Raw genomic sequence first — 27,548 nt, 5'->3', positions numbered from 1 at the left:
GGGTGTCCCCAGACCCTGGGGTTGTGTTCCAGGGGGTGTTGGGGTCCCCAGGTGTCCCCAGCCACCCACCAGGGGTTTGTCTGGGTTTGTCCCTCAGCCCAGGGGACATCTGGGGGTCGCAGGGGTGTCCCCAGGGTGTCCCCAGGGGTGTCCCCAGGGTGTCCCCGGGCACCCACCAGGGCGTAGCGGCCCTTGGCCAGCGCGATGAGCTCCTGGTCAGCGGGCGAGCACATGTTGAGGCCGATGGGCAGCATCTTCTTGAGCGTGGCCACGATGAGCGAGGTGTGCACCGAGTACCGGTCCCCGCGGCGCCGCTTCTTGGAGCGCTCCTGCTCCGAGCCACCGCCCTGTGGGGACAGGGATGGGACACGGGGTCAGCTCCTGCTCCGAGCCACCGCCCTGTGGGGACAGGGACAGGACACGGGGTCAGCTCCTGCTCCGAGCCACCGCCCTGAGCCACCGCCCTGTGGGGACAGGGATGGGGACACAGGGTCAGCTCCTGCTCCGAGCCACCGCCCTGCGGGGACAGGGATGGGACACAGGGTCAGCTCCTGCTCCGAGCCACCGCCCTGAGCCACCGCCCTGTGGGGACAGGGATGGGGACACAGGGTCAGATCCTGCTCCGAGCCACCGCCCTGTGGGGACAGGGATGGGGACACGGGGTCAGCTCCTGCTCCGAGCCACCGCCCTGCGGGGACAGGGATGGGGACACGGGGTCAGCTCCTGCTCCGAGCCACCGCCCTATGGGGACAGGGATGGGACACGGGGTCAGCTCCTGCTCCGAGCCACCGCCCTGTGGGGACAGGGATGGGACACAGGGTCAGCTCCTGCTCCGAGCCACCGCCCTGTGGGGACAGGGATGGGGACACAGGGTCAGCTCCTGCTCCGAGCCACTGCCCTATGGGGACAGGGATGGGACACAGGGTCAGCTCCTGCTCCGAGCCACCGCCCTGCGGGGACAGGGATGGGACACGGGGTCAGCTCCTGCTCCGAGCCACCGCCCTGTGGGGACAGGGATGGGGACACAGGGTCAGCTCCTGCTCCGAGCCACTGCCCTGTGGGGACAGGGACGGGGACACGGGGTCAGCTCCTGCTCCGAGCCACCGCCCTGTGGGGACAGGGATGGGACACGGGGTCAGCTCCTGCTCCGAGCCACCGCCCTGTGGGGACAGGGATGGGACACGGGGTCAGCAGGGACCCCACAATGCCAGGGACAGCAGGGACCCCGTGGTGTGGGGACATCATCTGTGCCACCCCCACGGCACCAAATGGGGACAGCAATGACCCCACGAGGACAGAAGGACAGGTCCTGGGGGTCCCAGCCAAGGTCACCCCATAGAGGGGTCCTGGGGGTCCCAGCTGTGGTGGCCCCACAGAACAGGACCCTGCAGGGGTTTTGGGGGTCCCGGCCATGGTGACCCCTCTGAGGGGTCCCTCCCAGCCCCCTCCCCGCTAACCTGGCCATCTCCAGACTGGGAGCAGCACCCGCAGCCGAGGGGAGAGAAGAGACAGCGTTAGGGACATGGGGACACCGTTAGGGACATGGGGACACCGTCAGGGACATGGGGACAGCGTTAGGGACACGGGGACACCGTTAGGGACATGGGGACATTGTTAGGGACACGGGGACACCGTCAGGGACACGGGGACACCGTTAGGGACACGGGGACACCGTCAGGGACATGGGGACACCGTCAGGGACACGGGGACACCGTTAGGGACATGGGGACATTGTCAGGGACATGGGGACAGCGTTAGGGACACGGGGACATCGCCAGGGACATGGGGACATTGTCAGGGACACGGGGACAGCGTTAGGGACACGGGGACATTGTCAGGGACATGGGGACACCGTCAGGGACAGGGGGACACCGTCAGGGACAGGGGGACATTGTCAGGGACACGGGGACAGCGTTAGGGACACGGGGACAGCGTCAGGGACAGGGGGACACCATCAGGGACAGGGGGACACCATCAGGGACCCGCGGACACGGTCAGGGACACGGGGACGGGGATTCGGGCTGGGAACGGGGCTGGGGGGCAGCAGGAGGGGGGAAATGGGGGAATTGGGGGGCACCAGGGGGTTGGGTGGGATGGAAACACCTGGGGTTGGGTGGGTTTGGGGTCCTGGGTGGGTTTTGGGGTGGGACTGGGGGACCCAGGTGGATTTTGGGGTGGTTTTGGGGTACCAGGGTGGGGTTTGGGGTGGGATTGAGGGCCCCAGGGGGATCTTGGGGTGGTTTTGGGGTACTGGGAGAGTTGGGTGACATGGAGACCCCTGGGGCTGAGGTTTTGGGGCACACCAGGTGGGTTTTGGGGTGAACTGAGGGTCCAAGGTGGGGGTTTGGGGTGAGTTGGGGGTCCAAGGCGGGTTCGGGGTGAATCAAGGTCCCGGGGGTGGGGTGGGGGCGCAGGGGGTGCCGGGCGGGGGGAGGGGCAGTCTGGGTCCCCCCGCCCCCACCTTGGCCATCTTGCTCTTGCTGTCGGCCGTCAGGAAGGACATGTTGTTGATCTCGTTCTGCACCACGAAGTTCTGCTCCTCGCGCTTGAAGTTCTGCGGGGGGGACACGGAGAGGGGTGAGGGACCCTCCAAAGGCCCCCCTGGCGCCCCCTGGGACCCCCCACTCACGTGGGACTTGGACCAGTAGATGAAGACCTCGCCCACCATGCGGAAAAGCTCCTCCGCGTCCTCGTTGGGCTCCGTCAGCCACTTGGCCCTGCGGGGACAGCGCTGGGGGTCAGGGGACAGCGCCGGGGGTCAGGGGACAGTGCCAGGGGTCAGGGGTCACTGCCAGGGGTCAGGGGACAGCACTGGGGGTCAGGGAACAGCGCCGGGGGTCAGGGGTCACTGCCAGGGGTCAGGGGACAGCGCCGAGGGTCAGGGGACAGCACCGGGGGTCAGGGGTCACTGCCAGGGGTCAGGGGACAGCACTGGGGGTCAGGGGACAGTGCCAGGGGTCAGGGGTCAGCACTGGGGGTCAGGGGACAGCGCCGGGGGTCAGGGGTCACTGCCAGGGGTCAGGGGTCACTGCCAGGGGTCAGGGGACAGCGCCGGGGGTCAGGGGACAGCGCTGGGGGTCAGGGGACAGCACCGAGGGTCAGGGGTCACTGCCAGGGGTCAGGGGACAGCGCCGAGGGTCAGGGGACAGCACCGGGGGTCAGGGGTCACTGCCAGGGGTCAGGGGACAGCGCCGAGGGTCAGGGGACAGCATTGGGGGTCAGGGGTCACTGCCAGGGGTCAGGGGACAGTGCTGGGGGTCAGGGGACAGTGCCAGGGGTCAGGGGTCACCACTGGGGGTCAGGGGACACCACTGGGGGTCAGAGGTCATCACTGGGGGGTCACCACTGGGTCACCGTCCCCATGGCCACCATTAATGAGTGCCCAGTGTTTGCTCCCTATGGGCACCCCAGCTGTGTCCCCAGGGCCACCGTGGCTGTGTCCCCAGGGCCCCCATGGCTGTGTCCCCAAGGCCACCCCGGCAGTGTCCCCAGGGCCACCCCGGCAGTGTCCCCAGTGGCCCGCGGCCTCACCGGCTGTTGTCCACGTAGCGGATGAGCAGCGGGTAGAGCGCGTAGAGGTCGCGGCAGAGCACCGAGAACTCGTCGCGGATCAGGAGCTCGGCGTCCTCGCCCTCGGCCTTCCCCTCGAGCCGCAGCTGCTCCTCCTCGGCCACCACCTTCCCCGCGCGCTTGCGCAGCCGCCCCAGCGTGGGGATGAAGTGCGAGCGCAGCAGCTCCGGCCGCGCCTTGCTCACGATGGGCTGGGCGAACACTGCGGGCAGCGGCGCCTGTGACCACTGCGGGCCACCAGAACCTCCCTGGGACCACCCTGGGACCACCCCGGGACCACCACGGGCCACCAGAACCTCCCTGGGACCACCCTGGGACCACCCTGGGCCACCAGAACCCACCCTGGGACCACCCAGGACCACCAGAACCTCCCTGGGACCACCCTGGGACCACCCAGGACCACCAGAACCCACCCTGGGACCACCCAGGACCACCAGCACCACTTAGGACCATCACCGTCACCCACAGGACCCACCCAAGGCCACCATCACCTTTCTGGGACCACCAAAACCCACCCGTGGCCACCACCGTCACCTGCAGGACCCACCCAGAGCCACCAGCACCTTCCTGGGACCACCCCGGGCCACCAGAACCTCCCTGGGACCACCCAGGACCACCAGCACCACCCTGGGATCACTTAGGACCACCACCGTCACCCGCAGGACCCACCCGTGGCCACCAGCACCTTCCTGGGACCACCAAAACCCACCCGTGGCCAGCAGCCCCTCTGGGGACCCCCCAGGCCCCTCACCCGCCAGCCTCTTCATCCAGGAGGCCTCGTCGATGCCCAGGTTGTTGACGACGATGCGCAGGATGTGGCCCAGGAGGGCGTTGAGGTGGTGGCCGGTGACGTCGGTGGCCCAGGGGCCCTGCGGGGCGGCGTCGGGGCCGCGCTCCCACCAGCGGGGCAGGTAGTGGCACAGCATGGGCAGCGTCACCTCGATGACGTGCGGCATCTCCGTGTAGCGCGCCCCCGAGTCCGCCAGGCCCCCGATGTCCCCCATGAGCCGCTCCAGGTCCGGCAGGTCCGGGCACAGCTCCTCCACCCGCGACGGGAGCCCCAGCACTGGGGGGACACGGGGACACCGGGCTGGGGACACCCCAGGGGAGGGGACACGGGGCTGGGGACACCCCGAGAGGAGGGGACACGGGGACACTGGGCTGGGGACACCCCAGGGGAGGGGACACCGGGCTGGGGACACCCCAGGGGAGGGGACACGGGGACATGGGGACATGGGGCTGGGGACACCCTGAGGGGAGCTGGGGACACCCCAAGGGAGGGGACATGGGGACATGGGGCTGGGGACACCCCGAGGGAAGCCAGGGACACCCCCAGGGAAGCTGGGGACACCCCCAGGGGAGGGGACACGGGGCTGGGGACACCCCGAGGGGAGCTGGGGACACCCCAGGGGAGGGGACACAGAGCTGGGGACACCCCCAGGGGAGGGGGCGCGGGGCTGGGGACACCCATGGGGAGGGGACATGGGGCTGGGGACACCCCGAGGGGAGCCGGGGACACCCCCAGGGGAGCTGGGGACACCCCCAGGGGAGGGGACACAGGGACACAGGGCTGGGGACACCCCAGGGGAGCCGGGGACACCCCAGGGGAGGGGACATGAGGCTGGGGACACCCCCAGGGGAGGAGACACAGCTCCTCCACCCGCGACAGGAGCCCCGGCACTGGGGGGCAGCGGGGGGCAGAGGGCCGGGGGGTGAGCAGGTGGCTGTGGGGGGACACGGGCGGCGGAGGTGACGGGGGTGACACCCACGCGCGCGCTCGCGGGCGCTCTTGGTGCTGTACACGGAGCTGGGGTTCAGGTGGTTGAGCTGCGGCTCCAGGAAGGCCACGGGCATGGCGGCGGCCAGGCGGGCCAGGCACTCCCCCAGCGCCGGGCGCTGCCTGCGGGGACAGCGGGGACACCCGGGGCTCGCTGGGGTCACCCCCACAAGCACCCCAAGGACACCCCGCGGATGCTCCGAAGCCAGGGAACCCCCAGGCCCCACCCCGAGCCCCTCCCACATTTTGGGGGGGTGTCCCTCCCTCCAGTTCCAGGGAGTTCCCGGGGTTTTGGGGTCCCCCCGGGGTTTTGGGGTCCCCACCTGTCCACGAGGGGCCCGCGGGCGGTGCCCAGGCTGTAGATGCTGCACAGGATGCGGTAACAGGACACCTGCACGTCGTCCACTGCGGGGACAGCGGCGTCACCGCCCGCACCGGCGTCCCCACAGCGTCCCCACAGCGTCCCCACAGCGTCCCCGTCCCTCCCAAGCCCCCCAGACGTGTCCCCTGTCCCCACCTCCCCTCAGTGTCCCCATGTCCCCACCGTGTCCCCACCATGTCCTCCCCATCCTCATGCCCCCAACGTGTCCCCCCATCCCCGAGCCCCCGACCCCACCATGTCCCCCCGTTCCCACCATTCCCCAGACCCCGATGTGTCCCCCCATCCCCGAGCCCCCGTCCCCACGGCGTCCCCAGACCCCGACGTGTCCCCCTGTCCCCACCATGTCCCCAGACCCCGACGTGTCCCCCCATCCCCGAGCCCCCTGTCCCCCCCACATCCCCCCATCCCCGAGCCCCCGTCCCCATGGCGTCCCCAGACCCCGACGTGTCCCCCTATCCCCACCATGTCCCCAGACCCCGATGTGTCCCCCCATCCCCGAGCCCCCATCCCCGAGCCCCCTATCCCCACCATGTCCCCACCACGTCCCCCCGTCCCCACGGGTCCCCGCTGTCCCCTGGTGTCACCCACGGATGACGTCGTCCCCGAACTGGTGCTGTGCCAGGTGCTCGAAGAGGGCGGTGAGCACGGGCAGCAGCGCCACCGAAGTGTAGGTGACGTTCTGGGCCACGCCCTTGGTGGGGGCGCGGGTCGGGGTCCCCCGGCCCAGCCGCAGCTGCTCCCCCAACTTCTCCATGTCCTCGGCAGCCGACTCGAAGAACGAGCGGAGCCCGGCCTTGACGATCTCGGGGCCCGACTTCATCACCGTCCTGGGGACACGGGGACATCGGGGATGTCAGGGACATGGGGTCACGGGGACATCGGGGATGTCAGGGACATTGGGGACATTGGGGACATTGGGGACATTGGGGACATCGAGGACATGGACACTGACACAGGGACACACGGACACAGGGACAGAGCCCGGCCTTGACGATCTCGGGGCCCGACTTCATCACCGTCCTGGGGACACGGGGACATCGGGGATGCCAGGGACATGGGGGACATCGGGGATGTCAGGGACATTGGGGACATCAGGGATGTCAGGGACATTGGGGACATTGGGGACATTGGGGACATTGGGGACATCGGGAACATGGACACTGACACAGGGACACACGGACACAGGGACAGAGCCCGGTCTTGACAATCTTGGAGCCTGACTTCATCACCATCCTGGGGTCACGGGGACATCGGGGATGCCAGGGACATTGGGGACATTGGGGACATGGACACCGACACAGGGACACACGGACACAGGGACACTGGGGGACATCGGGGACAGGGGGACATGGGGGTATGGGGGACATGGGGGACATTGGAGACATTGGGGGACATTGGGGACAGGGGGCACATGGGGACATTGGGGACATTGGGGACAGGGGGGACATCAGGGACATGGGGACATTGGGGACATTGGGGATATGGGGACATGGGGGACATGGGAACAGGGGGAACGGGGGGACATGGGGACATTGGGGACATCCTGGGGACACAGACACGGGCACACGGGCACACGGGCACACGGGCACACGGGCACGGCCCCGGTGGCGGCAGCAGCGTCCCCACCTGGCGTCCAGCGAGCGCGCCAGGATGAGCAGACAGTTCACCACGGCCGGGGCGTCCGTCCCTGGGGGGCGGCGGTGACATCGGGGGGCACGGTGACACTGAGGGGCGGTGCCACCGGGGCGCACCCCCAGCGTCCCCAGCGGGTCCCAGAGCCCCCCAGAGCCCCCCAGAGCCCCCCAGTGCCCCCCAGTGCACCCAGCGGGTCCCAGAGCCCCCCAGAGCCCCCCAGAGCCCCCCAGTGCCCCCCAGTGCACCCAGCGGGTCCCAGAGCCCCCCAGAGCCTCCCAGAGCCCCCCAGCGGGTCCCAGAGCCCCCCAGAGCCCCCCAGTGCCCCCCAGTGCACCCAGCGGGTCCCAGAGCCCCCCAGAGCCTCCCAGTGCCCCCCAGCGGGTCCCAGAGCCCCCCAGTGCCCCCCAGTGCCCCCCAGTGCCCCCCAGCGGGTCCCAGAGCCCCCCAGTGCCCCCCAGTGCCCCCCAGCGGGTCCCAGAGCCCCCCAGTGCCCCCCAGTGCCCCCCAGGGCCCCCCCGTTACCGAAGAGCGACACACGGTGCCGGACAAGCGCGGCCAGTTTGCAGAAGAGGCTGGGGGGGAACACGGGGGGGGTCAGGGGTGTCCCCAAAACCCAAACCCCCTCAGGGAGGGGACACGGGGGTCCCCGAGTGCCCTCAAAAGGGGAGACGGGGCACAGAAGGGTCCCCAAAACCCCCAGGGAGGGGACACGGGGGTCCCTAGATTGGGGGCGCCCAGGATTGGGGGGTCTGGGGGTTCCTAAGGGGGATTTGGGGGTTCTGGGGGGTCCCCGGGCTGGGATTTGGGGCTCGGGGGGATTTCGGGGTCCCCACCTGGTGATCATCTCCTTCTCCTTGTTGGAGGCGTGGCCGCCGCTGCCCAGCACCTGCGCCGGCGTGGACAGGAAGTAGAGGCAGTGGTTGTGGAAGTACTGGTTGATGAGGGGCAGCAGGATCTGGGGGGCACCGGGGGGGTCAGCGGGACCCCAAAGCCCGCAGAGAACCGAGAAACCCCAGAGAGAACCCGAAACACCTGCGGGGCACCCCAGAAAACGCACAGGGGAGCCCAAGTGCCCCACAGACACCCCAAACACCCCGCAGAGACCCCAAAGAACCCATAGAGACCCCCCCAAACCTACAGGAACCCCAAATGCCCCACACAGACCCCAAAGAACCTGCAAAGACCCCCCCAAACCTACAGGAACCCCAAATGCCCCACACAGACCCCAAATAACTCATAAAGATACCCCCAAACCTACAGGAACCCCAAATGCCCCACAGAGACTCCCAAAAGATCTGTAGGGGATCCCAAAACCGCCCCCAAAACCCCAAATACTCCAAGGGGACTCCCAAAAACCCCACAGGGGATCCCAAACTCCCCCCAGGGACCCCTAGCCAGCTCGGTGAGGAGGGGGATCTGTCCCCACACCACCCTGCCCACCCCCCCTCCCCTTTTTGGGGTCCCTCCCCCCGTTTTGGGGTCCCCCCGACCTTGGCGAAGAACTTGATCTCCTGCTCGTGGGGGGATTTCTCCACCCGCCCGCTGCTGACCACGGCCTCTGCGGGGTCAGGGGGGTCCAAGGGGGGTCAGGGGGTCAGGGGGTCAGGGGGTCCCAAGGGGCGTCCCAAGGGGGGTCCCAAGGGGGGTCAGGGGCTCAGGGGGTCCCAAGAGGGGTCCCAAGAGGGGTCCCAAGAGGGGTCCCAAGGGGGGTCCCAAGGGGGGCTTGGGGGGATTCAAGGGGTCTAAAGGGCCCAAGGGGGGTTTCAAGGGGTCCAGGGCGGTTCTCAAGGGGGTCCCAAGGGGGCCAAAGGGGGGTTCAGGGGGAGGTTCCAGGGGATTCCCCAGGACTGGGGGTGTCCCCTGGGATTTGGGAGAATCCCGTGGGTTTTGGGGTCTCACCCAGGCCAGGGGCTGGGGGTGTCCCGAGGGCGTTTAGGGGACTCCCAGGGGTTTGGGGGGGTCTGAAGGTGCCCGCTGGGATTTGGGGGTGTCCCAAGGGGGGTTTGGGGGGGTCTGAAGGTGCCTGATGGGATTTGGGGGCGTCCCCGTGGGTTTGGGGGGTCTGAAGGTGCCCGCTGGGATTTGGGGGTGCCCCCGGGGGTTTGGGGGGTCTGAAGGTGCCCGCCGGGATTTGGGGGTGCCCCCGGGGGTCTGGGGGCTCACCCAGGTGGGCGATGAACTCCTGGGCGATGTCCATCCAGCGCAGCAGCTGCTGCAGGAAGCCGAAGGCGAAGCGCTTCTCGATGGACGACGTGTCCAGCTCCATGTCCTTGAGCCCCCTGCACGGGGGGGACCCCAAAACTCAGCACCCCCTCCCTGAATCCCCTCCCGATCCCCCCCAAAATCCCCGAGACACCCCCCCCTCCTCCACGCCCCCTCATCCCCAGGCTCCCTCTGGCCCCACAAGCCCTGAGTGCCCCCAAATCTTGGGGTCACCCCTGGGTTTTAGGGTCCCTCCCTGAGATTTTGGGGTCCCCCCCAACACCTGAGAGCTCCCCCCAAACACCTGGATCCCTCCAGGACACTCAGGATCCCCCCAGCCCTGGTCCCCCCTGAATTCAGGGTCCTCCCCTGGATTTTGAGCTCCTCCCGGGACCCCCAATTCCCCCCCAGTCCCCCCCCCCATACCCCCTCCAGGTTCCCACTGGGATTCCAGGTGCCCCCGGGGGGCTGTTTTGGGGTCCCCCGGGGGCTGTTTCGGGGTCCCCCGGGGGGTTTTGGGGTCCCCCTCACCGGGTCACGGCGTATCCGTGCAGCTGCAGGAACTTGAGCAGCTCCTGGGCCTTCTCGCGGTCCCGCGCCTTCTCCTTGGCCGTCAGGGTGTCGTAGGGCACCAGCAGCGGGTGCGAGCCCCCCCCTGCGCCCCAAATCAGCCTTGGACCCCCCAATCAGCACCCCCGACCCCCCCCCCCCCCAGCCCTCCTGTGCCCCCCACCCCCAGCTCCCGGGGGTGCCCCCAAATCAGCACCTCCTCCTCGGCCCTCGGTGCGGCGTCGGGGATCCCCCGCGCCCCAAAACAGCTCCTGGACCCCCCTAATTAACCCCTGAAACCCCAAACCAGCTCCTGGACCCCCCTAATTAACCCCTGAACCCCCAAATCAACACCCTGTGCCCCCCTGGACCCCCCAATTTGGGGCTTTGGGGGGGTCTCACCCTCGGCCTCCAGCTCCGCTGGGGTTGGGGGTGTCCCGGGGGTCCCCCCAGTTTGGGGCTGGGGTCTCACCCTGGCTGCTCTGGGGCTGGGGGTGTCCCAGGGCTGTCCCAGGGGGTCCCCCCGATTTGGGGAGGGGTCTCACCCTTGGCCTCCAGCTCCAGCTTCTTCTTGCGGCCCCAGGTGTTGTGGTAGTTCTCGGCCAACTGCTCCGCCATGGCCTGGGCAGAGGGTTGGGGGTTTGGGGGGGCTTTGGGGGGGCTTCAGGGGGTCTGGGGGGGTCAGGGGACCCCAGGGGACATTGGGGATACACGAGGTGACACAGAGGGACACAGCAGGGGACATGGGGGGACATGGGGGGATATGGGGGAGACATTGGGGGGACACTGGGGGACACTGGGATGACACTGGGGGGCACTGGGGGGCACTGGGATGACACTGGGGCGACACTGGGGGACACTGGGGGACACTAGGGCGACACTGGGGGACACTGGGGTGACACTGGGGGGCACTAGGGGGCACTGGGGGACACTGGGGTGACACTGGGGTGACACTGGGGGACACTGGGGGACACTGGGGTGACACTGGGGTGACACTGGGGGGCACTGGGGGACACTGGGGGGCACTGGGGGGGCCCTCACCTGCAGCTCCCGGGACAGCGTGACCCCGCTCAGGTCCACGGGCTGGGGGCTGTACCCGTGGGAGGGGTCGTAGGTGGCCTGGGGGGGACATGAGGGGGGGTCAAGGGGATCCCAATATTTTGGGGGGCCCCTTCCCCACCCCACTGACCCCCACTGGGGGGGTTTGGGGTGCGCCATGAACCCCCCAGGTATTGGGGGTCTCCCTTCCCCAGCCCACTGACCCCCACCACCCCCCAGGTGATTTTGGGGTGCCCCACACCCCCCATCCCTCCCCACCACCCCCCAGGTGATTTTGGGGTGCCCCACGCCCCCAATCCCTCCCCACCACCCCCCAGGTGATTTTGGGGTGCCCCACACCCCCCATCCCTCCCGACCACCCCCCAGGTGATTTTGGGGTGCCCCACGCCCCCCATCCCTCCCCACCACCCCCCAGGTGATTTTGGGGTGCCCCACGCCCCCCATCCCTCCCCACCACCCCCCAGGTGATTTTGGGGTGCCCCACGCCCCCCCCCCGGTGGTTTTGGGGTCCCACCTGGGCGCTTTGGGAGATTTTCCGCGTTTTCTTCTTCTCCGTGCGCTCGTCCTCCCCCTCCCGCGCCTTCTCCACCGTCCACTCCCAGGCCAGCATGGCCTTGAGGGACTCCTTGATGGGCCACCGGTAAATCTCCTTGTCCTGGGGGGCACGGGGGGGTCCCCAAAGTCAGAGCGTTTGGGGGGGCCATGGGGAGAAGCAGGGATGGGGGGGGGGGGGGCGCTCGGGGGGATGAGGAGGGGGTGGGGTCTCCCAGGGTGGCCTCGAGGGACTCCTTGGTGGCCACCGGGAGATCTCCTGGTCCTGGGGGTTCTGGGGGTGTCCCCCTGGGTCTGGGGGGTCCCGGGGGTCCTGTGGTACCTTCTCAGAAAAGGTCTTGTAGGGCCTCAGCATCGGGTGGGTTTTGGCTTCTTCATCCACGGCCTCCCCGAAAGTCCAGTTGTTCTGGATCTGGGGGGGACATTGGGGGGACATTGGGGGAGGCAGAGGAGATCTGGGGGGCACACTCAGGGCTGAGGGTCCCGGAAGCTCCGTGGAGCTGGAACAACTCGGGGCTGTGCAGGTTTGGGGGGGCTCAGAGGGGCTGGGGGGATCCCAGGGGGTTCCGGGGGTGTCCCACAGGTCTGGGGGGTCCCGGGGGGTCCCGGGGGTCCCCACCTTGTCGAAGGCCCACTTCTCGTGCGTGTACTCGGCATATTTGTTGATGAAACCGTCGAGCTTCTCGGGGATGATGACACTGGGGGGACACGGGGGGGTCAGGGGGGGATGAACCCCGTGGGGGTCTGGATGGGGCTGGGGGATCTGGGAGAGGTTGGGGGTCTCTGTGATGATGAGGATGGACGAGGATGGGGGGTCGGGATGGGGTTGGGGGTCTCCATGAGGATGAGGATGGACGAGGTTGGGTGGGGGTTTGTGGATGAGAACGGACGGGGTCAGGGGGTCTCTGCGAAGATCATGCTGAGGATGGATGGGGTTGGGGGGCTCTGGATGAGGATGGATGGGGTTGGGGTCTCCATGCTGAGGATGGATGGGGTTGGGGGGCTCTGGATGAGGATGGATGGGGTTGGGGTCTCCATGCTGAGGATGGATGGGGTTGGGGGGCTCTGGATGAGGATGGATGGGGTTGGGGTCTCCATGCTGAGGATGGATGGGGTTGGGGGGCTCTGGATGAGGATGGATGGGGTTGGGGTCTCCATGCTGAGGATGGATGGGGTTGGGGGGCTCCATGCTGAGGATGGATGGGGTTGGGGGGCTCGTGCTGGCACAGTGGGGGGCTCTGTGTGAGCCCTACTTGAGGGTCTCGACGGGTTTGGGGTCGAAGTTGCCCTCGGCGTCCACCGAGGCCTTTTTCTCGGTGCGGGACGAGTAGCTGGCGTCGGCGTAGTCGGGCGGGAGCGCGCCGGCGATGGCGCAGAGACACGGCATGGCCAGCTTGTACAGCTCCGCCTCGAACTTCTGCGGCCACCAGGGCACCAGGGCACCGCGTCACCGGCCCCAGAGCCTCCGGCACGGCCAGCCCCATGCCCCCGTGCCCCCCGGCTCCGTGTCCCCACTGTCCCCACATCCCCTCCGCCCTCACGTCCCCACCCCAGTGTCTCCACATTCCCCTCACTCCCATCACCACTAGACCCAGGTGTGTCCCTGACATGTCCCCAGGCGTGTCCCTGACATGTCCCCAGGCGTGTCCCTGACGTGTCCCTGACACGTCCCCAGGTGTGTCCCCAGGTGTGTCCCTGACACGTCCCCAGGTGTGTCCCCAGGTGTGTCCCTGACACGTCCCCAGGCGTGTCCCTGACATGTCCCCAGGCGTGTCCCTGACATGTCCCCAGGTGTGTCCCTGACATGTCCCCAGGCGTGTCCCCAGGCGTGTCCCTGACACGTCCCCAGGTGTGTCCCCAGGTGTGTCCCTGACACGTCCCCAGGCGTGTCCCCTGCCCTCCCAGGAGTGCCACTCCCCCCCAGACCCCACCTTGTGCGCCAGGGAGTCGAAGATGCCCCAGAAGAGCTTCCTGGTGAGGTGCAGCTCCTCCTCGGAGCTGACGCCCATGTTGGGCCACCCGCTGGGCAGGCAGTAGTACCTCCAGCAGCGCTCGTAGTGGTTGGTCAGCAGCTGGGGGGGACACGGGGGGTCAGCGCGGCCGGGGGGGGCAGGGGGAGGGGGGGCAGGCGCAGGGACCCCCCCGGGGCTCACCTTGAGGGGCATCTTGGCGAACTCGTTGAGGATGGGGACGTCGAAGACGAGGCGGCGCAGGAGGTGCTGCAGCATCGAGGGGCGGATGTACCTGGGGGGAACGGGGGCTCAGGGGGGTCTGGGGGCTTGGGGTTCACCTGCAGGGCACCACGAGGAGAGAGGGTGGCACGGGGAGGGGCCACGGGGAGGGGCCACGGGGAGGGGCCATGGGGAGGGGCCATGGGGAGGGGCCACAGGGCTGGGTCGGCCATGGGGGCTGAGTTGGCCATGGGGGCTGGGTCACCCATGGGGTTGGGTTGGCCATGGGGTTGGGTCACCCATGGAGATTGGGTTGGCCATGGGGTTGGGTTGGCCATGGGGTTGGGTTGGCCATGGGGTTGGGTCACTCATGGAGGTTGGGTTGGCCATGGGGTTGGGTTGGCCATGGAGGTTGGGTTGGCCATGGGGTTGGGTTGGCCATGGGGCTGGGTTGGCCATGGAGGTTTGGGTCACCCATGGAGGTTGGGTTGGCCATGGAGGTTGGGTTGGCCACAGGAGTTGGGTCACCCATGGAGATTGGGTTGACCATGGGGGCTGGGTTGGCCATGGAGGTTGGGTTGGCCACAGGAGTTGGGTCACCCATGGAGATTGGGTTGACCATGGGGTTGGGTCACCCATGGAGGTTGGGTTGGCCATGGGGTTGGGTTGGCCATGGGGTTGGGTTGGCCATGGGGTTGGGTTGGCCATGGAGGTTGGGTTGGCCATGGAGGTTGGGTTGGCCATGGAGGTTGGGTCGGCCATGGGGTTGGGTTGGCCATGGGGCTGGGTTGGCCATGGAGGTTTGGGTCACCCATGGAGGTTGGGTTGGCCATGGGGTTGGGTTGGCCATGGGGTTGGGTCACCCATGGAGGTTGGGTTGGCCGCAGGACCTGGGTCACCCATGGGGGCTGGGTTGGTTTAGGGGACAGATGCAGACCCGTGGCCGGCACGAGGCCATTTTGGGGCCCGATTCGGGATGGCACCTGCAGAGGGCCATCAGACACTCCTCGATGGCGTCGCGCTGGGCCTTGGTGAGGGCGCGGCCGCGCGACAGGCGGTAGATGGTGTGCAGCATGGAGTCCACCATGATGGCGCGGTGCTCGGTGCCCGCGAACAGCGGCGCGCACTTGGTGATGAGCGGCAGCACCGCCAGGCACAGGTAGCGGTTCAGCGCCAGCGCCATCTCCGTCGTGCTGAACGTCGCCTGGGGGCAAACGGGGGCTCCGAGGGGGGGGACGCACCGGGGCGCCCCGAAGGGAAGAGGGGACGGGGGGCAGTCCCAGGGGGCTGAGGAGTTTGGGGGTCCATCCCACAGTGGAGATTTGGGGGATCACGGATTTATCCCATAGGGGAAACTGGGGTGACCCCACATCCATCCCATAGGGGAGATTTGGTGTGACCCCACATCCATCCCATAGGGGACATTTGGGCAGACCCCACATCCATCCCATAGGGGAAATTGGGGTGACCCCACACCCATCCCATAGGGGAGATTTGGGGCACCCCACAGGAGGGAACCCAGGGGTGACCCCAGCCCCCTGCTGCAGGTTCGAGGGACCCCGTACCCCCCGCCAGGAGTTTTGGGGTACCCCAGGGGGGTTTGGGGCGCCCCTCACCGTGTCCAGGGAGGCGGCCGCGCGCATGTCGGGCAGGAACCCCACTTCCAGCACGTGGAGCAGGAACTCCTGGCTCTGCACCCCATAAACGCGGTCCAGGAACAGCACCATGGGCGCCTTGTGCTCGGGGACGAAGCTGGCGGCCATGCGGGGCTCCACCACGTTGCCGTCTGCGGGACCCCAGCGCTCAGGGGACCCCCGGATACCCCCAAACCCTGGGACTCCCCTACAACAGCCGGGAACCCCCCCAAGTCCCCAGGGTGGGCTCCACCACGCTGTTGTGGGGCGGGACCCCAAAATCCGTGACCCCCCCCCCCCCCAGCTACGGCTGCGCACCCCCATTTCCCCCGGCCCGGGGTCCTCCAGCGTGACCGGGACTCTCCCTGTCCCCCCCCCACCCCAGTCTGTACCCCCAAAAACCTTCGGGGGTGTGTGTGTGCCCTCCCCCCATTGCTGCCCCATTGCTGCCCCATTTTTGGGTACCCCCCAGTTTTGGAGCTCCCCCTGCATCCCCAGTGCCCCCCAGTTTTGGGTCGCCCCCCACTCTTAGGCCCCACCACACCCCACCTTTTCCCAGTGCCGGGATCTGCAGGGGGAGGCTGATGATGCCCACCAGGTCCCCCCATTTTAGAGTCCCCCCCATCCCAGTGACCCCCCCCAGGTTCGGGGACCCCTCCCCACCTTTTCCCAGCGCCGGGATCTGCAGGGGGAGGCTGATGATGCCCACCAGGTCCTCGAGCGGGACGAGCGAGCGCAGGATCGCCCGGATCCGCAGGGCCTCGCCCTTCCCCGCCTGGATCAGCTGCGGGGGTCACACGGGGGGGGGGGTCACACCCCGAGTCCCGGCCCCCAGGGACCCCCCGGAGCCCCCCCAGCCCCCCAGGTGCGTACGTGCATCTCGGGGGCGCAGCGGCCCAGCAGGTCGATGAGGGCGGCGTAGAAGGACATGATGGCGTGGCCCAGGTGCACCCGGTTCTCCTCGGGGGGCTCCTCGGGGCCGAACCTGGGGGCACGGGGATCGGGGGGGTCAGAGCAGGCCAGGGGGTCACCAGCAGGTCCCCCACCCCTGAGCAGCACCATCCTCACCCCATCCCATCCCACCCCGTCTTCATCCCCACTCGCGTTCCTCAGCATCCCCATCTCATTTCCATCCCCGTGTTCATCCCCATCGTCACCATCCTCTTCCTCGCGCTCATCCGAAAACAAACCCGAACCCAACTCCAATCCCAATCCCAATCCCACCCCATTCCCATCCCAATCCCACTCCCGGTGCTCACGGCCTCCTCTCCCTGCGGCCGCTGGGCCCGTCCCTGGCCGGGTCCTGGGCGATGCTCAGGGCGTCCTGGATGGCGGCCAGGAGCCCGCTGCCCCCCTCGCCCCGCAGCGCCGGCCCGAAGCACTCGGGCCGCCGGATCAGCAGCCGCACCACCACGTTGGCGTTCTCCTCCACGCTCTCGCCTGCGGGAACAGGACCCCAAAAGTCACAGGGACACCCCAGAATTGCCAAAACATGGACCTGCAAAACCCCTAAACCAGGGAACCCTAAAAGCCCTAAACCAGGGAACCCTAACACCGCCAGCACAGGGACCCCCCGATCAGCAGCCCCACCCTCAAACTGGGTTCTCCTCCACGCTCTCACCTGCGGGAACGGGACCCCAAAAGTCACAGGGACACCCCAAAATCCCCAGAACATGGACCCCCAAACCAGCGAAGCCCAGGGACCCCCAGAACCCCCAGCACAGGGACCCCCCGATCAGCAGCCGTACCCCAACCCTGGGGCCTCCTCCACGCTCTCCCCTGTGGGAATGGGACCCCAAAAGTCACAGGGACCCCTCAAAGGGACCCCCACGAGGGGTCACGGGGACACCCGGGGGACACCTGGGGGGTCTCTCACTGCTGACAAAGACATCAAAGCACACGGAGTCGAGGCAGTCCTACCAGGGGAGGGGACACAGGGACCCCCTTGAGGGGATCTGGGGACCCCTGGGGACCCCTGGGGACCCTGGGGGGCAGCCGGGGGTCTCTCACCGTTGACGAAGACGGCGAAGCGCAGGAAGTCGAGGTACTTCTCCCCCCCGCAGGGGTTCCAGCCGATGTCGGGGTAGCCCTTGGCCAGCAGCATCGGGCAGCTCTGCAGCCCACAGCTCGCCAGGTACGTCACCACCTGCCACAGGGGACGTCAGGGGGGACATGGAGGGACACGGGGGGACACGGGGGGACACGGGGGGACACGGGGGGACACGGGGACCCCGCTGTCCCCACCTTCTCCAGGTCCTGCTCCTTGAGGGCCAGCGCCAGCTCGTTGTTGTCGATGACGGATGCGGCCGCCACGTCCAGGGGGGTGGAGCCCTGCATGCCTGGGGGACACACAGGGGTCAGGGGGGTCAGGGGGGTCAGGGGGACAGCCCGGGGGGGCAGGGATCCCCCCCTCGAGGTGTCACGTAGGACCCCCAAGGTGGCTGGAGGGGACAGAGGTGACAGGGAGGGGATGGGGGTGGTGAGAGGGGTTCTGGGGGTCCCGAGGGGTCTCACCCAGCCCAATGCCATTGTTCTCCAGCAGGTAGCCCAGGTGGGGGTGGCACAGGGGACAGCGGGTGGCCCAGGGGACACGGGGGGGTCCCAGGGGGGTTCTGGGTGGGGTCCCAGGGGGTCTCACCCAGCCCGATGCCGCTGTTCTCCAGCAGGTAGCCCAGGTGGGGGAGGCAGGGGGTGGCACAGGGGGGTCCCAGGGGGGCTCTGGGGGGGTCCCAGGGGGTCTCACCCAGCCCGATGCCGCTGTTCTCCAGCAGGTAGCCCAGGTGGGGGAGGCAGGGGGTGGCACAGGGGGGTCCCAGGGGGGTTCTGGGGGTCCCAGGGGGTCTCACCCAGCCCGATGCCGCTGTTCTCCAGCAGGTAGCCCAGGTGGTCGAACATGGAGCGCTGGTTCTGGCGGCTGATGCGGCAGAAGTAGCAGAGGAAGCGGCAGCAGTTGGTCACCATCTTGGGGAACCGGATCTCCTGGGGGGCACCGGGGGGTCAGGGGGGCCTGGGGGGGCCCTAGGGGGGCAGCCAGGGGTGGGGGCTCACCTTGGACTCGCCGCCGCCCAGCACGCTGACCATCACCTGCATCACCGTCTCGTGCATGCCCAGCGCCCGCATCAGGTTGGGGTGCTGGTAGAACACCTTGTTGTTCATGATGTTCCTGGGGGGGCACGGGGGCGTCACCTGGGGGGCCCAGGGGGCAGATCTGGGGGGCTGGGAGGGGGTTATGGGGTGCTCAGGGGGAGGTTTGGGGCGCTCAGGTGGGATATGGGGTGCCCAGAGGGGAATTTTGGATGGTCAGGGGGAGATTTGAGGCGTTCGGGGGGGGCTCAGGGTGCTGGGTGGGAACACAGGGGGGGCATGGGGGACACAGAGGGGACATGGGGGACACAGAGTGACACAGAGGGGCCCAGGGGGACACAAGGATATAGGGGAGACACTGGGGGACCCAGGGGGGACATGGGGACACAGAGAAACACAGAGGGGACACAGGGAGGACATGGGGGACACAGAGGGAAACAGAGGGACACAGGGAGGACCCAGGAAGGACCCAGGGGGACACAGGGGACACGGGGGGGGAAAAGAGGAGGACCCAGGGAGGACCCAGGGGGACCCAGGGAGGACACAGAGGGACCCAGAGGGACAAAGAGAGACCCAGGGAGGACAGAGGGGGACACAGGGGGACACAGAGGGACCCAGGGAGGACCCAGGGGAGACCCAGGGGGACCCAGGGGGACGCAGAGGGACCCAGGGAGGACCCAGGGGAGACCCAGGGAGGACCCATGGGGACCCAGGGAGAACCCAGAGGGGACCCAGGGGGACCCAGGGAGAACCCAGGGGGGACCCAGGGGGACATAGGGGACCCAGGGGTCCCGGCCCCGCGCACCCGATGCTCTGGATCATGAGGTTCTCCTCCTCGGGGCCCATCTGCACGATGAGCAGCGAGCGGATCTGGCCCAGGCACTCGAGCAGGGCCGTGGTGTCGGGCACCGAGGTGGCACTGATGGCGTAGGCCTTGGGCAGCGCCCGGCCCAGCTCGCCCAGCGCGTCGTACTGGCCGTGCAGGAGGCTGAACATGGCCCGCACCAGCGCCGGGCTCTGGATGAACGACTCCTGCGCCCAGTGCACCATGGTCTGCGAGATCAGCTCCTGCAGCGTGCCTGGGGACAGCGGGGACACTGGGGACACTGGGGACAGCGGGGACAGCGGGGACACTGGGGACACTGGGGACAGCGGGGACACTGCGGACACTGGGGACAGCGGGGACAGCGGGGACACTGGGAACACTGGGGACAGAGTGACTCCTGCGCCCAGTGCACCATGGTCTGCGAGATCAGCTCCTGCAGCGTGCCTGGGGACAGCGGGGACACTGGGGACACTGGGGACACTGGGGACAGCGGGGACAGCGGGGACACTGGGGACAGCGGGGACAGAGTGACTCCTGCGCCCAGTGCACCATGGTCTGCGAGATCAGCTCCTGAGGCGCTGGCACCCTGGGGACACCCTGGGGACACCTTGGGGACACCCTGGGGACACCCACCCTGGCCAACTCCTCGGGGCCACCTCCTTTGCCACCTCGGGGACATCCCGGCCGTGTCCTGGGCACAGCTGGGCGTTCTCCCGAGTGTCCCCATCCCCTGCCCCCCCTGTCCCCTCCTTACTGGGCACCGGCGGCTCCTCGGGGGGGGTCTCCTCCTCCTTGGCGGAGCCCCGGACCCCCACCACCTTCTGCACCAGCCCCATCAGCCGCTGCCGCAGCGACGTCTCCTCCTCCTCCTCCTCCTCCTCCTCGCTCAGCTCGATGCCTGGGGGACACGGGGCGTCGCAGGGCTGTCCCTGTGTCCCCATGTCCCCAAGGGTGAGGGTCCCAGAACGGGGGTCCCAGTTCCCCAGGGGCTGTCCCCACGCTCTGGGGGGTGTCCCCAGCAGCCCGTCCCTCTCACCGCAGTGGGCCAGCAGGTCATTGTGGAAGTCCAGCAGCTCGTCCCGGATGTCCCCAGGCACTGGACACTCCTCGTCCTCAGCCCCTCCCTTGTACTGCATCAGCATGTTGATCTGGGGGACAGGGGAATGGGGGGGGACACGGCAGGACAGGGGACACGGAGGGACACGGAGGGACACGGAGGGACACGGAAGGACACGGAGGGACACGAGGTCAGCGGGACCATCCCGCAGCCATCACCCCATGTGTGTCACCCACATGCCCCCGTGAGTGTCCCCACGCTGTCCTCACACTGTCCCCACGCTGGCCCCACTCTGTCCCCACGCTGGCCCCACTCTATCCCCACGCTGGCCCCACGCTGGCCCCACTCTGTCCCCACACTGTCCCCACGCTGTCCCCACTCTGTCCCCACGCTGGCCCCACGCTGCCCCCACTCTGTCCCCACACTGTCCCCACGCTGGCCCCACTCTGTCCCCACGCTGGCCCCACGCTGGCCCCACCTGCTCCTGCGGGGGCGAGCGGAACTCGCGGGTGCGCCGGGCGGTCTCTGCGGCCGACATGGTCATTGCCCGCATCAGGTGGCCATAGCGGCGCCGCTGGTCGCGCTGCAGCCGCTCCACGTGGCGCTCCGAGAACGCCACGATGGCCTCGACGCGGTGCTGCAGCTCCCGCTCGCACAGGTGCTGCAGCAGGTGGCACATCTGCGGGGACACAGGAGACACTGAGCACGTGGGGGACACCATGGGGGGGGGATGGGGACCCCCAGGATGTCCCTGCGGGCTGGAGACGGGGACAGGAACCCTGGGAGGGGGCGTTGGGGGGAACACGGAGAAGAGAGCCCGGACAGGAACCCTGGCAGGGGACATGGGGTGGACATTGGGCACAGGGACCCCAGAGAAGGAGCAAGGACACCGGGAAGGAGACCCCAGGGAGGGGACATGGAGAGGGGACACAGAGGCCCCAGGGAGGGGACACAAACCCCCATCCCTGCAGCCCCCCGTCCCCTCCCTCACCTGCAGCTTGACCGACTCCGGCAGCTTCATCTGCAGCAGCCCCTCCTCCAGCTCTTCCTCCTCCTCCTCCTCCTCTTCCTCCTCCTCCTGCACCTCCCTGGCCTCGATGGCCTTTGTCCTCCTGGCCTCCTCCTCATCCTCCTCCTCCTCCTGCAGCTCTCCAGCCTCGATGGCCTTCCTCCTCCTCACTTCCTGCTCCTCCTCCTCCTCTTCCAGCTCTCCAGCTTCGATTGCCTTTCTCCTCGCTTCCTCATCCTCCTCCTCCTCCTCCTCCCCGGCCTCGATGGCCTTCGTCCCCTCCTCCTCCTCCTCCTCCTGCTGCTGCTCCCGCCCGTCCTCCCGCCGTCCCTCGCCGTCCCTGCGCGCGTCCCCGAAGACGCGGGGCTCGATCATGCGGAGGACGCGGCGCACGTCGGCGTCGCCCAGCGCGCCCACGGCCAGCAGCGCCGACACCAGCTTGAGCACGGGCACCAGCTGGAACTCCACGCTGCCCCCCACGGGGTCGCGGGCGTGGGGGCCGCCCCCGGCCACGGCCTCGGCCAGCATGCGCATGGCCTTGGCGCCCAGCTCGTCCAGCGGGATGGCGGGGCTCAGCGGGGCCCGGCCGCCGCCGTCGCCCGCCCGGATGAAGCAGGGCTCCGAGAAGTGGGGCTGCGGCCGCAGGCAGGCGCTGGGCCCCACGCCGGGCGGGCCCGGGCAGCGGCCGCCGCCGGGGAAGAGCGCGATGGCGCGCGTGGCCTCGGTGATGGGCACGATGAACTCGGCGCTCATGGAGGAGCGGGCGCGCTGCGCCGCGTCCAGGTGCATGGCCAGCAGCAGGTCGTAGTAGCCGGCCCGCAGGGGTCCCGGCAGCTCGGGGCTCTCGATGGCGAAGAGCAGCTGGGCCTGGTCCACGTGGCTGCAGAGCGCGTGTGCCACGCGGTTGTTGCCCAGCGCGCACACGGCGCAGTAGAGCCGCAGCGTGTGGCACTGGAACTGCAGCAGCTCCTCCCGCTCCCACAGCTCCAGGATGTCGATGCACCTGGGGGGCCGGGAAATGGGGGTCAGGGTGGGGGGACACGGGGAGGGACCCCTGGGAGGGCCGGGAAATGGGGGTCAGGGTGGGGGGGACACAGGGAGGGACCCCTGGGAGGGCCGGGAAATGGGGGTCAGGGTGGGGGGACACGGGGAGGGACCCCTGGGAGGGCCGGGAAATGGGGCTCAGGGTGGGGGCACACGGGGAGGGACCCCTGGGAGGGATGGGAAATGGGGCTCAGGGTGGGGGGGACACAGGGAGGGACCCCTGGGAGGGCCGGGAAATGGGGGTCAGGGTGGGGGGACACGGGGAGGGACCTCTGGGAGGGCTGGGAAATGGGGCTCAGGGTGGGGGGACACGGGGAGGGACCCCTGGGAGGGCTGGGAAATGGGGCTCAGGGTGGGGGGACACGGGGAGGGACCCCTGGGATGGGACTCCAAGGTGCCCCAGGGATGGGACCCAAGGATCTACTGGAGATGGGACCCCCAAGGTGCCATGGGCATGTGACCCCACGAGGCTGGGGGTGCCCTGGGGGTCCCCGGGGGTCCCGACCTGTCCTCCTCGGGGATGTGCAGGGCCATCATCTGCAGCGGCTCGGAGCACTCCACGGCCCAGCCCTGGCGCTCGCCCAGCCGGGCGCTCTCCACGGCCAGGTACTCGGTGGGCATGCGGCTCCAGGTGACCGGGCTCAGGTGCTGGATGACCAGCCGGGGCGGGCACTGCGGGGCCGGGTTCTGCCGCTCGCTGCTGAACATGGCCGCCGAGATGGGCATGATGTTCTGGGGGGGCAAAACGGGGGCGTCAGGGGGGCGGGGGACCCCCAGAGACCCCCAGCACCGCCACAGGTGCCAGGTCACCCTGCTGACCCCCAGGACCCCCCTCCCATAGCCCCCAACACCCCCAGGCCCTCCTCGTTGCACCTTGCAGCCCCTCCGCCCCCTCCGCAGTTGCCCCCCAGCCCCTTCCCACCCCCAAACGCTGGCTGGGGGTCCCAGGCCTCACCTTGAGCTTGCCCAGCTCGAACTGGAGCACGTTTTGGGTGGTGGGCAGCACGAACACCGCCGGGAACAGCTTGGTGTTGGGCTCCACCTGCGGGGCGGCGGCACCGTGAGACCCCCGGGGCGGGGTGGGACCCCCCGGGACCCCCCCGGGACCTCCCCTGGGGGGGCCCAGCTCACCTGGAAGAAGGTGTTGATCTCCTTGCCGTTGGCAGTGAAGGTCATGAGCCCCGTGGCCAGGTCCACCAGGCAGCCGATGACCAGGTCGGTGTGGGACACCCGGGCCTGCTGCGCGGGGGCCGCAAACTCCCCCCCCCACACCATGTAGCAGTTGCTGCGCTTGATGCTGGGGGGGGACAGAGGGGTGAGACCCCCACCGACCCCCCCCGGGACCCCCAGAGCCTGGAACCCACCCCTGCTTCGGGGGGGGGGTCATGTTCTGTGGGGCTGTGGAAAGGAATCCTGTTTTGGGGTCCCGTTTTGGGGTCCCATTTTGGGGTTCCGTTTCAGGGTCCCATTTTGGTGTCCCACTTCATGGTCCCATTTCAGGAGGGTCCCATTTCGGGGTCCCGTTTCAGGGTCCCATTTTGGTGTCCCACTTCATGGTCCCATTTCAGGAGGGTCCCATTTCGGGGTCCCGTTTCAGGGTCCCATTTTGGGGTGCCGCTCTGGGGGTCCTGTTTGGGGTCTCACTTTGGGCTCCCATTTTGGCGTCCCGCTCTGGGAGTCCCATTTTGGTATCCCATTTCAGGGTCCCATTTCGGGGTCCCACTTCAGGGTCCCATTTCAGGGGGTCCCATTTTGGGGTCCCATTTTGGGGTCCCATTTTGGGGTCCCGTTTCAGGGTCCCATTCTGTGGTCCCACTCTGGGGGTCCTGTTTGGGGTCCCATGTGGGGTCCCATGTAGGCTCCCATTTGGGGTCCTGCTTAGGGTCCCCTTTGGGGTCCTGTGTAGGGTCCTGTTTGGGCTCCCATGTGGGGTCCCATGTAGGCTGCCATTTGGGGTCCCGTTTAGGGTCCCATCTGGGGTCTCCTTTGGGGCCCCCTTTGGGCTCCCCTTTGGACTCCCATGTGGGGTCCCATGTGGGGTCCCATGCAGGCTCCCATTTGGGGTCCTGCTTAGGGTCCCCTTTGGGGCACCTGTCGTGCACGTTGCCGCGGTCGTCGCCCATGGTGACGGTGACGCTGCGCACCCGCGCCAGCTCGAAGTCGGGGTCATGCTGGTGGAAGTGGGGGGTGACCCAGCCCACCCAGGCGCTGCCCGGCTCCTGGCCCGCGAACAACCGCACCGAGTAGTAGTACTGGGGATGGGAACAGCGTCAGGGACGGGGATGGGACGGGGGGACAGGGGGAACAGGGACAGGGGGAACAGGGACAGGGACAGGGGACGGGGACAGGGACAGGGGGACAGGGATGGGGACAGGGACAGGAGAACAGGGACAGGGGAACAGGGACAGGGGGACAGGGACAGGGACAGGGGAACAGGGACAGGGGGACAGGGACAGGGGGACAGGGATGGGGACAGGGGGAACAGCGACGGGGGGACAGGGACGGGGACAGGGGGACAGGGACGGGGGGACAGGGACAGGGACAGGGGGACAGGGACAGGGGGACGGGGGACAGGGACAGGGGGACAGGGGGACGGGGACAGGGGAGGGGGACAGGACAGGGACAGGGGGAACAGGGACAGGGACAGGGGAACAGGGACAGGGGGATAGGACAGGGACAGGGAGAACAGGGACGGGGGGACAGGGACAGGGGGACAGGGACAGGGGGACAGGGACAGGGGGACAGGACAGGGACAGGGAGAACAGGGACGGGGGGACAGGGACAGGGGGACAGGACAGGGACAGGGAGAACAGGGACGGGGGGACAGGGACAGGGGGACAGGGACAGGGGACAGGGGCGGGGGGAACAGGGACAGGGGACCATAAGGACAGCAGGGGGTTTTGGTGTGCAGGAGGGGGGATTTGGGGTGCAGGGAAGGTCTCGTGGTTTGGGGGGTCTTGGGGTATTGGGGGGGGTCTCAGGGTGCAGGGGGGGTCTGGGGGTCTCAGGGGTCCCGTACTGTGGTGGTATTCATGATGACCTCGGGGTTTGGGGGATTTTGGGGGTTTTGGGGGGCTCTGGGGGGTCTCGGGGGTCCCGTACCGTGGTGGTGTTCATGATGACCTCGGGGTCATCGCGCTCGTCGGGCACCACGTCCTCCTCCAGCCGGGGCACGGGAGGGGGCGCGGGGGGGGGCGTGAACGGCGTCTTCCGGCCCTTGAACAGGAACCTGGGGGGCACCGGGGGGGTCACCCCGAGTTGGGGACCCTCAGGGACCCCCAGGGAACCCCCAGCACCCAGGGAACCTCCAGCAGCTTGGGGACACTCAGGGATCCCCAGGGACCCCCCAGGGATGGGTGCCACCCCTTTTGGGGACCCTCAGCAATCAGGGACCCCCCAGGGATGGGTGCTAGCCCCTTTTGGGGACCCTCAGTGATCAGGGACCCCCAGGGATGGGTGCCAGCCCCTTTTGGGGACCCTCAGCAATCAGGGACCCCCCAGGGATGGGTGCTAGCCCCTTTTGGGGACCCTCAGCAATCAGGGACCCCCCAGGGATGGGTGCCACCTCCTTTTGGGGACCCTCAGCGATCAGGGACCCCCCAGGGATGGGTGCCACCCCTTTTTGGGGACCCCAGGGATCAGGGATCCCCAGGGATGGGTGCCACCCCTTTTTGGGGGTCCCCAGCGATCAGGATCCCCCAGGGATGGATGCCACCCCTTTTTGGGGACCCTCAGCGATCAGGGACCCCCCAGGGATGGGTGCCACCCCCTTCTGGGCCCCCCAGGGATGGGTGCCACCCCCTTTTGGGGACCCTCAGTGATCAGGGACCCCCCAGGGATGGGTGCCAGCCCCTTCTGGGCCCCCCAGCGATCGGGGACCCCCCCTCACCCCCTCCTCGTCTTGCTCTTCTCGGTGGTCGCGTCCTTCTCGTTCTCGCCGCGGGGCTGCTCCCGCGGGGCCGCTGCCGGGGGGGCCCCCCCGGGCCCCTTCTCGGCGCCCTCGTCGCCCTCGGCGCTGCGGGGCCCGGCCGAGCGCCGCAGCCGCTCGAACTCGGACAGGGGCTCGGCCGCCACGTCCTCGGGGGGCTCCGGGGGGGGCGCCTGGGGCAGGGGGGTGGCGCCGGGGGTGCAGCGGAAGGTGGGGTGGAACTGCACCGGGAGGCTGAGGCGCAGGAACAGCAGCTCGGGGGGCGCGGCGGGGGTGCCGGGGCTGCGGTGCGCCAGGCGCAGGCACGGCGGCGCGTCCACGGTGCCGTCCAGGCGCGTCACCTGCGGGGCACGCGCGGGGTGCCACGGGGAGCCCCGGCCTGGGGACCCGCGGGGACGGGGACCCTCGGGGATGGGGGCCCGCGGGGATGGGGGCCCGCGGGGATGGGGACCCGCGGGGATGGGTGTCACCCTGTTTTGGGGACCCCTCAGGGATGGGTGTCACCCTGCCCTGGGGACCCTCGGGGATGGGGACCCTCGGGGACAGGAATCCCTCGGGGATGGGTGTCACCCCTGCCCTGGGGACCCCTCAGGGACAGGGACCCTCGGGGTTGGGTGTCACCCCGTTTTGGGGACCCTCGGGGACAGGGACCCTCGGGGTTGGGTGTCACCCCGTTTTGGGGACCCTCGGGGATGGGGACCCTCGGGGATGGGTGTCACCCCTGCCCTGGGGACCCCTCAGGGACAGGGACCCTCGGGGTTGGGTGTCACCCCTTTTTTGGGGGCCTTTGGGGACTTTCAGGGACTCCCTCAACACCCTGAAGCCCCCCCAGACCCTTTCTTGCCCCTCACCTCGAGCTGGGGGTGCTGGGAGGGCACTGGGATGAACTGGGGCAGGCTGGGGCTGAACTGGGGGTGCTGGGAGGGCTCTGGGATGAACTGGGGCAGGCTGGGGCTGAACTGGGGGCACTGGGAGGGCACTGGGATGAACTGGGGCAGGCTGGGGCTGAACCAGAGGGCGATGGGGCGCTTCATGGGGACCCCTGGGGACCCCGAATCCACCATCCCAC

The 27,548-nt window shown here is 68.8% G+C and overlaps 1 protein-coding gene across 1 annotated transcript in view; it reads right to left on the bottom strand.

Moving 5' to 3' along the window:
- The window catches only part of RYR1 (ryanodine receptor 1), a 59,386-nt gene that overhangs the window by 14,260 nt on the left and 17,578 nt on the right, over nucleotides 1-27,548 (bottom strand). The window contains 45 exon segments of the mRNA XM_068998297.1: nucleotides 177-347; nucleotides 1,458-1,472; nucleotides 2,462-2,554; nucleotides 2,630-2,717; nucleotides 3,532-3,772; nucleotides 4,322-4,636; nucleotides 5,340-5,470; nucleotides 5,671-5,752; nucleotides 6,318-6,556; nucleotides 7,356-7,416; nucleotides 7,887-7,936; nucleotides 8,198-8,319; nucleotides 8,855-8,922; nucleotides 9,528-9,643; nucleotides 10,098-10,221; nucleotides 10,661-10,736; nucleotides 11,157-11,234; nucleotides 11,689-11,829; nucleotides 12,049-12,138; nucleotides 12,346-12,424; nucleotides 12,980-13,143; nucleotides 13,658-13,798; nucleotides 13,880-13,970; nucleotides 14,881-15,101; nucleotides 15,514-15,683; nucleotides 16,195-16,315; nucleotides 16,405-16,516; nucleotides 16,791-16,971; nucleotides 17,542-17,677; nucleotides 17,776-17,870; nucleotides 18,378-18,510; nucleotides 18,580-18,694; nucleotides 19,421-19,712; nucleotides 20,196-20,339; nucleotides 20,478-20,589; nucleotides 20,977-21,177; nucleotides 21,490-21,630; nucleotides 21,679-21,759; nucleotides 21,856-22,510; nucleotides 23,057-23,283; nucleotides 23,507-23,593; nucleotides 23,683-23,848; nucleotides 24,643-24,803; nucleotides 25,654-25,780; nucleotides 26,441-26,820. Of these exon segments, the coding sequence (XP_068854398.1) occupies nucleotides 177-347; nucleotides 1,458-1,472; nucleotides 2,462-2,554; nucleotides 2,630-2,717; nucleotides 3,532-3,772; nucleotides 4,322-4,636; nucleotides 5,340-5,470; nucleotides 5,671-5,752; nucleotides 6,318-6,556; nucleotides 7,356-7,416; nucleotides 7,887-7,936; nucleotides 8,198-8,319; nucleotides 8,855-8,922; nucleotides 9,528-9,643; nucleotides 10,098-10,221; nucleotides 10,661-10,736; nucleotides 11,157-11,234; nucleotides 11,689-11,829; nucleotides 12,049-12,138; nucleotides 12,346-12,424; nucleotides 12,980-13,143; nucleotides 13,658-13,798; nucleotides 13,880-13,970; nucleotides 14,881-15,101; nucleotides 15,514-15,683; nucleotides 16,195-16,315; nucleotides 16,405-16,516; nucleotides 16,791-16,971; nucleotides 17,542-17,677; nucleotides 17,776-17,870; nucleotides 18,378-18,510; nucleotides 18,580-18,694; nucleotides 19,421-19,712; nucleotides 20,196-20,339; nucleotides 20,478-20,589; nucleotides 20,977-21,177; nucleotides 21,490-21,630; nucleotides 21,679-21,759; nucleotides 21,856-22,510; nucleotides 23,057-23,283; nucleotides 23,507-23,593; nucleotides 23,683-23,848; nucleotides 24,643-24,803; nucleotides 25,654-25,780; nucleotides 26,441-26,820 (6,834 nt within the window).

This window comes from Aphelocoma coerulescens, chromosome 34 (genome assembly GCF_041296385.1).
Source record: "Aphelocoma coerulescens isolate FSJ_1873_10779 chromosome 34, UR_Acoe_1.0, whole genome shotgun sequence".
Lineage (NCBI taxonomy): Eukaryota > Metazoa > Chordata > Aves > Passeriformes > Corvidae > Aphelocoma > Aphelocoma coerulescens.
The sequence above is the reverse complement of the archived record's forward strand: the minus strand, read 5'-3'. Positions and strand labels throughout refer to the sequence as shown.